Source organism: Mustela erminea, chromosome 5, assembly GCF_009829155.1.
Source record: "Mustela erminea isolate mMusErm1 chromosome 5, mMusErm1.Pri, whole genome shotgun sequence".
In the NCBI taxonomy this organism is placed as follows: domain Eukaryota; kingdom Metazoa; phylum Chordata; class Mammalia; order Carnivora; family Mustelidae; genus Mustela; species Mustela erminea.
The window spans coordinates 4,725,997-4,741,308 of NC_045618.1; the positions used below are offsets into that span (position 1 = coordinate 4,725,997).

General features: G+C 46.0%; 1 protein-coding gene across 1 annotated transcript in view; it reads left to right on the forward strand.

Moving 5' to 3' along the window:
- Positions 1 to 6,606: 6,606 nt before the first annotated feature.
- Positions 6,607 to 15,312, forward strand: part of IQGAP1 (IQ motif containing GTPase activating protein 1) — a 101,318-nt gene continuing 92,612 nt past the window's right edge. Inside the window, exons 1-2 of the mRNA XM_032342036.1 lie at positions 6,607 to 6,777; positions 8,532 to 8,631. Coding sequence (XP_032197927.1) covers positions 6,723 to 6,777; positions 8,532 to 8,631 — 155 coding nt within the window. The 5' untranslated portion in view covers positions 6,607 to 6,722. The remainder of the gene's footprint in view (positions 6,778 to 8,531; positions 8,632 to 15,312) is intronic.

The following is a 15,312-nucleotide window of genomic DNA, read 5'->3' on the forward strand; positions in this document are numbered from 1 at the left end:
GGAGGAAATACTGCCTAGCTCATAGTTTTCTATCCTTAATTGGCTCTATTTCCTGACCACAACTAATTGAACTAAAGGGTTGGCATCTGATTGCAGGACAGCCCACCTGTGGGCGGTCAGAGACATACCCATGAGGTGAAAAGATGAGCCGGGCCAATCATGCTTCTGGGTTATAGAATTGGGCGACGGAGACTATCCTCAAAGAAGCTGATGGTGTAAGGATGCTGTGACCTTGAATTAAAGCCTGGCAAGTCAAATAAATAGAAGTCAGAGTTGTGAAGGAGCAGAAAAAATTAGAACGGAGGAAGCTGGTAGTCAAAAAGAGGAGGGTAGGAGCAGACCTACAGAGAAGTGGAGATACCTTCAACCTTCCATTAATTCTGCTTTTCTTTTCTTTTTTTTTCATTTTTTTTTTAAGATTTATGTATTTATTTGAGAGGGAGGGAGGGAGAGAGAGAGTGAACAGGGTGTGGAGAAGGAGAGGGAGAGAGGATCCTCAGGCAGACTCCCCACTGACAGTAGAGCCTGACATGGGGCTCGATCCCAGGACCCCGAGATCATGACCTGAGCTGAGACCAAGAGTCAGCCGCCTTACCGACTGAGCCACCCAGGCTCCTCTAGTCCTGTTTTTCTTCTCCAGTTCCCATCCATACATATCTTTATTATAATGGCCTCTCTTCTAGTCTATTTTCTCTGGAGGTAGAACAAGTGGGTCGCTATCTCCTGTAGCCAGTCAAGCGTGACCAGAGCCACAGATCATCCCAGTTATGACTATAGAGCATTTTATTGGGTGGAAGCCCTTGCTGACTTAAAAGCCTAGCAATGGGCATTTAGCTCATTTCCAATAAGCATATTTATTGCTAATTTTTGCACATTAAAATAATTTCATTATGGGGTGTCTGGACTGGCTTAGGAGCATGAAACTATTGATCTCAGGGTTGTGAGTTTGAGCCCTATGTTGGGGGTAGAATTTATTTTTAAAGGGGGGGGGGGCACCTGGCTGGCTCAGTCGGTTAAGTGCCTGCCTTTGCTGGGGTCCTGGGATCCAACCCCTTATTGGGTTCCTTGCTCAGCGGAGAGTCCGCTTCCCCCTCTCCCTTTGCTTCTACCTTCCTCTTCCCGCTTTCCCTCTTGTGATCACTCTCCCCATCTCTCTCAAATAAATAAGTAAAATCTTTGAAAAAAATTCCATTGTGATACATTCCAAGTGAGGGACTTCTTGGTGGAAAGAAAGCTGCTTAGCGCCACATTGGACTTCAGCAAGATTGTATCCATTAAGTCTAACAGGCTGTGCAGAAGACTGGTTGCTTTTCTCAGCCCCTTGCCAACAGTATCAATTAAAACAAACAAAACATTGCTACTCTGATAGGCAAGAAGTACTAAGGGACCAGTTATGATCTTAATGTGCATTTTCTTGAATCTCCTGTTTATTGACCAGGCACTTGGGCTTTGTCATTAGACTTGGGGTTTGAGTTCCAGATCTATCTCTTACTATGTGGCTTCAGTTAAATTACCAGTTCTCCATTTCTCATCTATAAATTGGAGATAATGGATAATGATAGTTCTTTTTGTTTATTTGTTTATTTATTTTTGCAGGGGTGGGGGTGGGGTGAGGCAGGAGCAGAGGGAGAGGGAGAAATCTTCTTCTTCTTTTTTTTTTTAAGATTTTATTTATTTATTTGACATAGAGAGAGAGAGATCACAAGTAGACAGAGAGGCAGGCAGAGAGAGAGGGGGAAGCAGGCTTGCTGCTGAGCAGAGAGGCCGATGCGGGGCTTGATCCTAGGACCCTGAAGACGATGACCTGAGCCAAAGGCAGAGGCTTAACGCACTGAGCCACCCAGGCGCCCCAGGAGAAGGAGAACCTTAAGCAGGCTGCATGCCCAGTGCAGAGCCCAATGCCAGGCTCCATCTCACCACCCTGAGATCATGACCTGAGCTAAAATGAAGACGCAGATGCTAAACCAACTGAGCCACCTAGGTGCCCCAATTTGCTTTCTTTTTCTTTTATTTATTTATTTATTTATTTATTTATTTTTTAAAGATTTTATTTATTTATTTGACAGAGAGAGATCACAAGTAGGCAGAGAGGCAGGCAGAGAGAGAGAGGAGGAAGCAGGCTCCCCGCTGAGCAGAGAGCCCGACGCGGGACTCGATCCCAGGACCCTGAGATCATGACCCGAGCCGAAGGCAGCGGCTTAACCCACTGAGCCACCCAGGCGCCCATCTTTTTCTTTTTTTAAAAAGTAATTTCTACTCTCCTAATTGAGCCCGCCAGGTGGCCTTGATAGTTCTTACTTTGTAGGGTTATTATGAGACTCTGATGAGAAAATAAGCACAAAATATTTAGTCCAGTAAAGCCTTAGTACCTTTCAGTTATTCTGATTATGAAGAATGACTAAATTTGTGACCCTCAGATGAAGCTTTGTGACATATCTGAAATTCAATGGAATATTGATTTAAATACCAGTTAGAATTGCATGGTCTTAGGAATAAGAAAGAATGCATGAGGGGTGCCTGTCTAGCTTACTGGGTAGAGCATGCAGCTCTTGACCCTGGAGTCCTGAGTTCAAGCAGCACTTGGTCCTGGAGTCTACTTAAAAAAAAGAAATGCATGAGCCCACTAGGTTCATAACCTTTATCATTAGAAAAAATATTTATGTATTTGGATTCCATCCATTACAAAGGTCTTTAGAACTCAAATAAAAACACATGTATGTATTTTAAAAAGCCAAGAAATATAAAATAAAATCAAAAGATAAACTGGGTAGGACTTGAAGAATTCTAAGAGTAGTCAGAGGAATAGATAACAAGTTTTGCAATCTATGACATACTATGAAAAGAAGCTCAAAGTGAGAGTTGGCACAGTGAAAAGAATGGCTCTGAAAGTTTGCAGGTCCAGGAGTTATGTCTGGTGGAAACCTCTGATCAAAAGTAATCTTAATTAATTAGGTTGGAAACTTTCTTAGCAGCTCCGTACCTTTCAACTCAGAGAAGCTTTAAAATTAAGTTCAGAAGAGTTTAACGGGGTAAAAACTATGGGATTAATATGTTGGGGTTAAGAAGAAATGTGTGCATATTTCACATTTTATGCACTGTCAATGTTTTCTTTCTTTTTTTATTTTATTTTATTTTATTTTTAAAGATTTTTATTTATTTGTTAGAGAGAGAGAGAGAGAGAGAGATACAGAGCGCAAGCACAGGCAGACAGAGTGGCAGGCTAGAGGCAGAAGGAGAAGCAGGCTCCCTGCCGAGCAAGGAGCCCGATCTTTCTTTTTTTAAAGAAGATTTTATTTATTTATTTGACAGAAAGAGAGAGAGAGAGCACAAGCAGGCAGAGTGGCAGGCAGAGGGAGAGAAAGAAGCAGGCTCCCCGCTGAGCAAGGAGCCTGATGGGGGACTTGATCCAAGGACCCTGGGATCATGACCTGAGCTGAAGGCAGCCGCTTAACCAACTGAACCACCCAGGCATCCCAAGGTCAATGTTTTTCTTTTTAAGATTTTAAAAAAAGTTTTAATGTAATCTCCACCCCCAACATGGAGCTTGAACTCACAATCCCCTCCCTGCTCAGTCAGAAGCCTGCTGCCTCCACTCACTCTGCAGCTCCCCCTGCTTTTGCTCTCTCTCTGTGTCAAATAAATAAAATCTTAAAAAAAAAAAAAAAAGACTCAGATTCTCTACCAGCTGAGCTAGCCACATGCCCCTGAACTTGCAATGTTTAAGAAAATTTGGCTCAGTAGAGTGACAGCCTCGTATGTATAATTGAGTTGGTTTTAGACTTAAGCTTTAGGTTGAACTCTTACTAATTTTGCACATGTAACTGGCCCATCTAAGAGAAATTTAGATTCATTTATTTGTAAGTTTGATCTATAAGGATTGCTAAGCTTTGAAGGTTTCTAGGTTAGACAGTTGAAGAAATTATATAGAAACCCAGTAAATTAACCTTATAGACATAATTTGAAATGTTTGGAGATGTTGAATTAACTAAGTTTGTGAATGGGACCAAAAATTGTTCAAAGTTTCTGAAAAGTGATTGGTAAAATATGTCAGGTGTAGAATAATAAAATTTCTAAGCTGAACTTGAGCGTTTAGGAACTTTTGAATTTGTAAAAAATTAAACATTTACCTGTTTTATTTATTTATTTTTTGAGAGAGAGCAAGCACCAGTAGGGGGTTGGAGGTGGAGAGGGAGAGAGAGAATCCCAAGTAGACTCTACACCCAGTGTGGTGGGCGGGTGTGGGGGGCTGGCTCTGACGACCCTAAGATTATAACAGAAGCCAAAATCGAGTCAGAGCTTAACCCACTGAACCAACCCCAAAACCCAAATCCTTGCCTGTTTTTTCTTTTTTAACTTTATTTATTTGACAGAGAGAGAGAGAGAGAGATCACAAGTAGGCAGAGAGGCAGGCAGAGAGAGAGGGGGTAAGCAGGCTCCCTGCTGAACAGAGAGCCCAATTTCGGGCTCAATCCCAGGACCCTGAGATCATGACCTGAGCTGAAGGCAGATGCTTAACCTACTGAGCCACCCAGGTGCCCCCCCCTTGCCTGTTTTTTAATGAAAGGTATTTCATTCTAGGTTTTCAAGATTCTCATTTTATTTTGAAGAAAGACCGAAGAGATTGCAAATGGCTAGACCAAAAAGCCTCCAGTCAGGGGATGCCTGGATGGCCCAGTTTGTAGAGCCTGTGACTCTTGATCTCAAGCCCCACATTGGGGGCCAGAGCCTACTTAAAAAAAAAAGGTTAGTTTGTGAAGGGGCTTATTTGGCATGCTAAGGAACTTGGACCATATGCTGAAGGGTATAATAAGGAAACAATATAAAAAGGAGGAGGGGCGCCTGGATGGCTCAGTGGGTTAGGCCACTGCCTTCAGGTCCGGTCGTGATCTCAGGGTCCTGGGATCGAGTCCCACGTCGGACTCTCTGCTCAGCAGGGAGCCTGCTTCCCTCTCTCTCTCTGCCTGCCTCTCCGTCTGCTTGTGATTTCTCTCTGTCAAATAAATAAATAAATAAATAAAAATCTTAAAAAAAAAAAAAAGGAGGAAAGCAAGGGCATTTGCACTTTAGGAAGAATATGCTTCTGACACTGGGGAGCTGGCTGGCAGAAGAGGTATGCCCTCTTCTGAGATGGTGACAGTCTGAGCAGTATGACAGAGGTGATAGAGACAAAAGCAAGGTACTTCAGAATGCTGATTGGATGCAGGGCGTGAGGCAGGGAGCCAGGGAGCCAGGCCGTGTCCTGAAGGCCAAAGAGCACTTGCATTAACAGAGAAGACAGCAGGAACAGTCCGTGTTCAACACATTGTATTTGAAGTGTCTGCAGGATTTACAGGTAAAAATGTCCATTACACAGCTGAAAAGACTGAGTCAAGTCATCCACAGTCTGGTCTGGAAATGTACACTTACAGCTCTTGGGCAGTATAAGGTGAGCGGGAATAAAAATAGCGAGAAAGTCTGGACAAAGGAAAAAGGGAAGAGGTTAAGGACAGAATTCCGTAGAATACCAGTACTTTAAGGGCAGGCCACAAGCCAAAAAGGAGAAGGGACATCCCTAAAAAGGGCAAAGAATCCCCTAAAGAAAGAAGAACTTGCCAAGAACAGAGGCAGGGAAACCAAGGGAAGGAAGCTTGGACGGTTCTCCTCCCTTAGCGACCACTTCTCAGATAGGAGGCGGGGAGCAGTTTGTATCTGGCGTCTGCCAGCGAATCTAGGAGGGGACAGGCCAGACCGTGCATCCGCGGAGGCAGTCTGGGTACTGCTTTCATCCCACAAGAACACTTTGGGCCACTGCAAAGGACTCCTTCCTCCAACCCTTTGGTGCAAAGGAGTTTAGCTGGGTAGACAGGAGAAAAGAGGGGGCCGTCCTTTTATTTCAAGCCTTTTTTATTTATTTATTTGACACAGAGAGAGATCACAAGTAGGCAGAGAGGCAGGCAGAGAGATAAGGGGAAGCTGACTCCCTGAGGAGCAGAGAGCCCCATGCCAGCTAGATCCAGAACCCTGAGACCATAACCAGAGCTGAAGGCAGAGGCTCAACCCACTGAGCCACCCAGCCACTTGATTTCAAGACCTTTTTAAACTTTTATTTTTATTATTATTTTTTAAAATGTTATTTATTTGACACACAGAGAGAGAGCACAAGGAGGGGAAGCTGCAGAGAGAGGGAGAGAGAGAGAGAAGCAGCCTCCGGCTGAGCAGGGAGCTCTACGTGGGTCTCCATCCCAGCACCCGGGGGGTCCTGACCCGAGATGAAGGCAGAGGCGTCATCCACGGAGTCCCTCAGGTGCCCCTTTCTTAAACTTTGAAGTGGATTTATTTAATGCTGAATTTCATCCCGGCCCATAAGCGCTTGCTTCTTCTGTAACACCTTTTTCTTCAGCGCAACCTCTACTCTACTCTGGTTTAGGAACACCTCTTTTTCCCCCTAAATTGGTCTTTTCAGTCCGCGACCTGCCCATGGGGCGGAGGCCCGCAGGGCAGGGCTCCAGGGCGGGGGCGGCCACCCCTGCTTAGCTGAGAGGACCTGCCTCCTTCCTTCCGCCTGCTGAGGGCGTGGCTGCGCGGGGCGGGGCCAGAAGGGCGGGGCGCGGGGGCGGGGCCGGACGGCGGGGCGGGGCCTCAGCCCGCCCGGCAGCCCGAGCACTCTGCAGGAGCTGCAGCTGCCGCCGGCCGCGCCTTCAAGGTCTCACCGCTTCCTCAGCAGAGACCCGGGCTCGGCCGCCATGTCCGCCGCGGACGAGGTTGACGGACTGGGCGTGGCCCGGCCGCACTATGGCTGTGAGTGCGGGGGCTCCGCGGCACCGGGGCTTGGGGGCCGGGCTCGCTGCCTCCGGGGCGCCGGTTTCCCGGGGGCTCGCGCGGGCGGGAGGGTGCGGCAGGGCGGCTGCGGGCCGCGCGGACCCGGAAGAGCCGGCCGGGCCGGGCGGCGGGAGGGAGGGGTGGCGGGCCGCGAGGCGCCCAGCCGGGTCCCCGAGGCGGTGGCGAGGACGCGGGCGGCCTCCTCTCCGGGACCGGGACGCCGCGACCCTCGGCCCCACCCAGCGCCTCCCGCCTCGGAGTCCGCCTCCGGGAGCCGCCGAGATTTGGCGCGGGGGGGACGACCTCGGGTGAGGTGGCAGGAGGCCGGGGCAGGGCGTGTCCCGGAGACCGGGCTCCCTCGCGCTTCGCGGGGAGGCGCTGCCCCGACTGCTGCCTGCGAGCTGGCCCCGGGGTGCGGACCTGCCGGGCCCCAGGCCGGCGGAGAGGGGCGACCCTGGGCGGGCCACTTCACCTTTCTCGGGTTTAGTTCCCTCGCACAATTTCAAAAATTAAAACAAGAAAGAAAGAAAAAACCCAGAACCCAACCCCATGACTTCCTCATTTTCTGAACCTCATTTTCTGCCGCTGTCGGTGGAACGTCATTGAACTGTAGGTGGGAGAGCTGTGCCACCCGCCGAAGGCGAGCCCTTCGGAACCCGGAGATTTCGTTTTTAGTGTGTGTTCTCGGGATAAGGGTCCGTGTTTAGGGTCATTTCACCCAACAGTTAGGTGTGCGGTACTGTGTCACTTTGTGAAATTAAAGATGAGTAAGATCAGGCCCTGCCTTCCAAGAACGTTTTAATCAGACAGGGACAGGTGTACAACCTAATGACAGGCAGGTGCCATAGAGATAAAAGGGGCAGAACCGGCCTGGCAGTAGGGTCGTGAGGAGGAGGGTCTTGGGGAAAGGCAGTGGGAACACAGGTAGACGCATTTCAGCAGCGAGCCTTGAACGACGCAAAGTCCGACGGGGCAGGGCGGGGTCAGAGAGGAAACTCGAGGAAAGAGCGTGAATTAAGGTCTTGAAGGGTAGAAGGGCACAGTGGTGGGATGAGAAGGGGCAGGGAGAGGGAGAAGAGTTTCTAAAAATAGTTGGGGCCAAACTGGGAAAGGCCTTGAGTGCCATCCCAAGGAATTTGGAGTTTATGCCCTACCCTGGGTGTCCATGAAGGAGGCAGGTTGACACGGATTGCCTGGGTTTGAATCTAGATCCAAGCGCTGATTAGCGGTGGAGCGAAGAGCAAGCCAGCCTGTTACCTCATCTGTAAAACAGGAGGGATGATCACAGGACTGCTGTGGGACTTCAGTGAGAGGATGCACGGAAAATGCTTCGCACAGTACTGCCATTTAGTTCTCAGTGATTGCTGGCTTTGGTTATTAATAAAAAAGGGAAAATGACATGATCAGCTCTGTATCAAGAGAGAGTCTGGCAGATAGACAAGAGCAGATCTGGGCCAAAATCTCAAGTCCGTATACTTTTTTCAAGTTACAATAAAATTTATTGTCTATATAGTAAACAATGTTTATGTTATCATAGGGGTTAGATGAATGTACTTGAAACCCCGTAATTGCCGTTCTAGGAAAGTCCTTGTAGTACATCTGGCTGTCCATGTATCTCCACAGGTTACCCTGCCTCTTTCGGTGACTAACAGGAATTTGATGCTGTGGCATTCTTTTATCGCTCAGAAGGGTTACAGGTCCTTGTGTTTACATTCTTTTCTTTCATGTTTTAGCTGTCCTGGATAATGAGAGACTCACTGCCGAGGAGATGGATGAGAGGAGACGTCAGAATGTGGCTTATGAGTACCTTTGTCATTTGGAAGAAGCAAAGAGGTAAAGATTGGCCGGCTGGAGAGAAGGGAGCTGTTATGGTGTGAACACAGATAGAGATCTCTTTGAATGTGTTGTAGGCGTGATTGGAGGAGGCTGGTAGTTTGAAGGAGTAAGTATAGGTAGGGTATTTATTCATGGGAGCAAGTAGCCTTGATGGCAGTTTATTGTGAAACTCTTTGATGGGCACTTAAGTATTCTGAAAAATTTCCAGATATGTGTTGTTTGGTTTTGTGCTTATGATGCACATTTTGGGCACTACCAGCTGTTTGGGAGAAATAACAGTTTTTTTTTTTAACTTTTCTTTTCTTTTCTTTTTTTTTTTTTTTTTTTAAAGTAGGCTCCATACCGAACATGGGGCTCGAACTCAGGACCCTGAGATCAGGAGTCACATACTTTATGCCTGAGCCAGCCAGATGCCCCAGAAAGAGCATTTTTGAAGTTTGAAGTTCCTGGCCTTAATGTTTCACAGGTTCTTCACTGGTTTTAATATATGAATTGGGATTCATTTTCTGCTTTGGTAGTGCTCTGGGAACAGGCCCGTCCATTTGGCAATGTCCAAAGTTTACCAAAGTCAGCATCCTCTGCTTTCTTTGTAAAGTGAGTGTATAGGGCAGCTTTTCTTTTTTCAGATGCTCCGACACCTTGCCGTCTTATTCTTGGAGTGTCAGTTCGCTATCAGTGGTTCATTTCTTTTGTTCTGTTGCCTGTGCTCCTTTACAAGGCCCCAGGGCAGATAGATGTAATTACAGATCATGTTTCCTATATGTGAGCTTTGGTGGAAAAGGCCAGTATGGGATAATGGAAGGTATTTGTGATCAAAGTCTCATGAAAATCAAGGGTGTTTCAAATGGTGCTAATAAACAAAGGTATTTTTGTTTGGTTTGGTTAATACTGAAAATCTTAAAGCAGTCTAGGAAAGTTCAGAGAACAATACAAAAAAAAAATCCTCGTATTTCTGAAGTTACAAGTGTTAGTCCTTTTCCTTTTCCTCTCAAAAGACACAGTTGGAGTCCCTTTTGTGCCCCTCCCTGGTCCCATCTTCCTTTTTCTGTCCCTGGTGTTCCCTCTGGCATGCTTTAGGTGTCTTGAATCCGGGCTGCTGCTTTTCTGAGCTTTAAAGCTTTTCCTTTAGACTAGGGGGAGGGAATTAATGATGGTTTAGGTGGGAAGAATGATAATAACACTTATTTTTCTAAATAGAAGGTTTAAACAGCAGGAAGTGAATATGTAATTAGAAAAGGGGATGTTTCCAAAAAAAAAAAAGGAGGGGGATGTTTCTCATACAGAGTTTGTAAGGGCCCCATGGAGGGGGAGAAGATTAAGTCCTCTGTTACTTAAACTGAACTAGATCTGGTTTTGGAAGGTCAAAGAATCTGAAAGCTGCAGCTGGCATCTGGGAGACCATCTTGTGCTCTGTGAAGCCTCTGGTGTCTCTCTCTGTTGAGGTGACTTGGGAATGAGAGGGAAGAACCCCAGCGCCCTTCCTTCCTCCATCTGAAGCACTTCTTCTTTTGTTTTAATCTTGGGTTTCCACACTGAAATTCCCTTTTAACACAGGCTCTCTTGGCTGCCACTCCCTTGCTCCACTGATGTAGTTCAGCTACTCCTCTGCTTGAACTCTTTCATTTCAGCGAGGACACCAGAGCCTGCGTTTGCATGGTCTACTTGTAGTTTTCTTGACTGAGCAGTAGCTTTTTTAAAAAAAGTCAATTCAGGGGTGCCTGGGTGGCTCAGTTAGTTAAGCATCTGCCTTCAGCTCAGTTCCTGACCCCAGGGTCCTAGGATCCAGCCCCACATCGGGCTCCTTGCTCAGTGGGAAGTCCGCTTCCCCTCCCCACTGCTTGTGCTAGCTCTCTCTCTCAAAAAAAAAAAAAAAAATCAATTCATACAGTTAGTTAGATCATCTGGGGAACTTAAAAATACAGATATTTGTGCCTTACCATAGAGATTCTGGTTGAGAAAATCTGGGCTGAAGGTCTAGACATCTGTATATTTTTGTTTTTATTTATTTATTTGTCAGAGAGAGCACAAGCAGAGGGAGCAGCAGGCAGAGGGAGAGGCAGGCTCCCTGCCGAGCAAGGAGCCCAATGTGGGATTCGATCCCAGGACTCTGGGATCATGACCTGAGTCAAAGGCAGTTGCTTAACTGACTGAGCCACCCAGGGTTCCCTACATCTGTATGTTTTAAAGGCTTCCTGTGGTTCTGCTGGGCCCCCTTCACTGAGAAGCAAGATCCAGAAACCTTTTAGAACTCGGCCTTGTGCTGGGTTATGACAATCTGACCAGAATGGTGTTTTCTGTCAGTCACATTTCCTTCTCCGAGTGCTGTGGCAGCAAGGCACATTTCCATCTGCTCTGGAGTGCATTCCATTCTGTCAGGTGTTTTTCCCAGAATTGAAAAGCAGCCTATTTCCTTAACATCCATGATCACCTGGAGGGTTCTTTAGCTGGACGCTTTTGCAAACTTAGGAAGTGCAGTGAGACATTGGTTACAGTCTTTATTTTTTATGCTTTGGGTTATAAGGAAGGGTAAAATCGTGGCACATTGCCCTCTTGGCTTGGCGTTGTGGAAATGTGCCTGGTTTGTTTTATGGAGGCAGTCACAGGATGCCGTGGTGGTGGTGGTTATTGTTGAAAGCTTTGAAGAGAAAATCAACTTTGGAGGCGTGTATTTAGATTTTACTACCAGAAAGGGCTTGGAAGAATCCCCTAGAAAAGAAGACTACGATCTCTACTGGCCATCTGAAGTGGGTGCTACCACCCCTAAAAAGCGTTTGAGGTAAACCACAGGCAAATCACCTGCCCTTCCGTATTAGCTGGGGCTTCAGCTCCTCTTGGGTTTTCTGCCCTGGTGAGCCGGGCTCCACCTCGTGTGCAGCGAGGGCCACACTTTCCCGTCCAGCGAGAGCCTGGCTTACCTTTTCGGATTGGCCCGGATCCTGTTTCCTTCACAACCTCCACACCTCCCAAGTTGGAGGAGCCCCAGAGTTTGGAATTTACACCCCTTCCAAGTCCAGGGGGGAAGATCAGAGAGATCCAAGGGAGAAAAGGTTCCCCTCTTTGGTTCTATTTATAATACCGATGCTCCTCCCCTTCAAGTACAGGGGCTCCATTGTGTATCCTAGGACACTCTGTTTTCTCCCCTACCTGTAACAGAGCTCCTTCCCGAGAAGAGAGGAGATTGTGTAGAGAGCGTGAATATGAGTGTGTGGAAACAGTGAGTGGAAGGGTGCTTATAGAGAAATGAGAGTGTGTTGTGGTGTGGGTTTACGTTTCCCTCAAAGGTTAAGTGGGAGAATTCAGGAGTGGTTCCATAGAAGAGTACACCAGGAGTGGTTGGAAAAAAGAGAATATAGAGATTCTGCTTTTTCCTATGTTTTGGAGAGTAGCTTTAATATGGAAATGAATAAAATATTATCTGAGGATTCAGGGCTTTTTGCTAAGGACGGCAAAGCAGACCAGGCATTTTAAATGTGGGTTTATTTTTTTTAATTAAAAAAAAAAATTTATTTATTTGACGAGAGAGAGAGATCACAAGTAGGCAGAGGGAGTGGGGGAAGCAGACTCCCTGCCAAGTATAGAGCCCGAAGTGGGGCTCGATCCCAGGACCCTGGGATCATGACCTGAACTGAAGGCAGAGGCTTAACCCACTGGGCTACCCAGGCTCCCTAATGTGTGTGTATTTTTATGTGTTTATTTTTATCTTTTTGCCTGTTCTGATGGGCCTTACATTTGTTTTGGCTAAGGGGCAGTTGTAGAGGTGAATAACATTTCCACTTGGGGAGGCAAAATTTAAATGCATGAGGTACAGGAAGTGCTTGAGTCTCGGTCAGAAGGAAGTAATCGAGGGAAAGGTCAGAATGTCTACGTGAGCAGCCCCAAGAAGAGAACACATCGGGCCTGGCAGAGCAGGCAGCGTGCAGGTGAGGACAGTGCCTGAGCGGAGCCAGGAGAGAATTCAGTTAGGTTAAAGGTCACAGTAAGAAGGGTGATCGTAGCAGTCTTTGAGTTTGACGATGAAGTGTGCCTTCTTTCAGAGGCTTGTTGTTTTGGGCCACGTTCCTTTTGCTGTGTCCCTACCCCAGCTGAAGGGGCAGGGTACCCTAGCCCCTTGTAGAAGGGGAACTAAGGGTTCCAGCTGGTTGGAGACCGCCAGAGATGATATGTTGTTAACAAGAGCATAGCACCAGATAGAGACACTCTTCCTTCTCTAATTTGGGGGAATTGAGAAAGGATTGTGAAAACAAATCCAGTCTTGAGAACAAATTCTCTTTTGTGCATATGTCTTTGTTGTTGACATTGAACAGGATGGGCTCTTCAGATCTCTTCTCCTCTTCATGGGATCAGAACTCCAGTAAAATCTGGATATATCCAGGCTGGTACACCGCGATCATGAAAATAAGTTAAAGACGTTTAATTAGGCAAGAAAATAAAAAATGGTAGGTGAGGTGGCTCAGAAGAACAGCTTGCCCACTGGCTTCTAGAATCCCCAGATGGAGGAATATCACTTCATTTGTAGGAGGCTGATCCATGCTCTCCTCTTACAGATGGGAAAACTAATTTAGTTGCCTCGTGAGACCCTGTGTGAGTAATGGGGCCATGTAAATGTCGTTACTTAATGGCACGTTTGACTGCAAGCTGGGTATACTCATGTATTCATAGTTATTAAAGTATGGGGTGGGATTTAGTCTTAATTTTTTTTTTTTAAAGATTTTATTTATTTGACAGAGAGAGAGAAGAGAGCATAGAGCAGGGGGAGCGGCAGGCAGAGAGAGAGGGAGAAGCAGGCTCCTCGCTGAGCAGGGATCCTGATGTGGGGCTCGATCCCAGAACCCTGGGATCATGACTTGAGCTAAAGCAGACACTTAACTGACTGGCCCATGCACCCCTAGTCTTAACTCTTAAAATGATGACACAGATGAAAAAATCCCTATTCTCTTTTCTGAAGCTTACCTTGGTGCACCTGCTTTGGATAGACTTACTAATAAGAAGTTGGTTGCATTTAAAAGTGTATTGGAGCACCTGGGTGGCTCAGTGGTTAAGCATCTGCCTTTGGCTCAGATAATGAGCCCAGGGCCCTGGGATCCAGCCCTGCATCAGCCTCCCTGCTCAGTGGGGAGTCTGCTTCTCCCTCTCCCTCTGCCTGCTGCTCCCCCTGCTATTCTCTTTCTCTCTGTCAAATAAATAAATAAAATATTTTTTAAAAAGTATATATATAAAAAAGAAGTATTTGTTAAAGTTCAAACTAAGAGTGCTTTTGCACATGGTAATAATGTTACAAATGGGAAGATTAGCTCCTAGTGTAGCTAGGAAAATGTTTTACTGCTGTTTACCCTGTGGTGTAGCTGAGACACTTAGCAAAAGTTACAATTTACAAATGTGGAGAGTAGGGATGCCTGGGTGGCTCAGTCAGTTAAATGTTGGCCTTCAGCTCAGGTCACGATCCCACAGTCCTGGGATGGAGTCCTGCGTCAGGCTCCCTGCTCCGCGGGGAGCCTGCGTCTCCCTCTGCCTGCTGTTCCCCCTGCTTGTGTCCACACTCTCTTTTTCTCTCACTCTGACAAATTAATAAAATCTTTTAAAAAAAATCTGGAGAGTAACCTGATACATATTAGGCAGTCATCTGTTAGTACTAAGCACTAAGTACTAAGAAAGGTCATATGACTTTAGTCTCATAATACTTATAATTAAATGAAACAGACATTTTAAAAGTCTGAACAAAACGTTTTTAAAATCTTGACGGTTGAGTTACATGAAGTGAAAAGAATGAGGACTTTCAGTTTTGGCAGGTGTGATTTTTGATTCTGGTTTTGCAAGTTGTTTAAGTTGCAAAGTGAGTTGGTTAAGCATCACCTTTGGAGTGAGCCCAAGTTTGTACTTTGCAGAATGGAGACACCCCGCATCTTACGGAGGTGCCTAAGGTGCCGTGAGGTCTACTTGCCCGGCACAGTGTCTGAGCTATGGTAGGGCTGCAGTGAACACTCAGTGGGTATATTGTCTGTCCTGGTCCCTGGGGCAAAAACAGATGTAATACGAAGATGATGACGTGTTAGTAAACATTTCTGGAGAATTATCTGGGCACTTTCAAGGTCTTAACGGTTGGTAGCTCTAGTTTTTCACTTCAGATTTAAGCTTTTGTTTGGAAGGAAACACCAGAAATAGAGGGTACCTCTAGGGAGTGGAGTGTGGGGGTGGAGCGTGTGAGAAGACTTTTCCTTTTTATTTTAGAACACTTTGGTATGTTTAAAATGCTTTTTACAGTGACCATAAATTTTGTAATACAGAAGAAAGGAAGGGCTTAAGTAAAAGGAAAAACCATCTATAAAATTTTTAGATAGTGGTATTCACAAAGTTAGACTTTTTAATTGCTATATTTTTGTCTTAATTACTATTTTCAGTGGTTACATAACATCCGTAAGTTATTTAGGCTAATTCCAGTATAAAATCATTGCTTTGATTGCTGGATAGTTTAAACATTTTTCCCATGTACCTGTTATCAGTTTTATTTTATTGTGCAAACTGTTGATGATGTTGGTCTAGTAGGGTCATGAGGTTAACTTTCATGAACTGTCATAATATGGACATCAATGTTCTCTTGTATTTTTTTTTTTTAAGATTATATTTACTTATTTGACAGACAGAGATCACAAGCAGGCAGAGAGGCAGGCAGAGAGAGGAAGG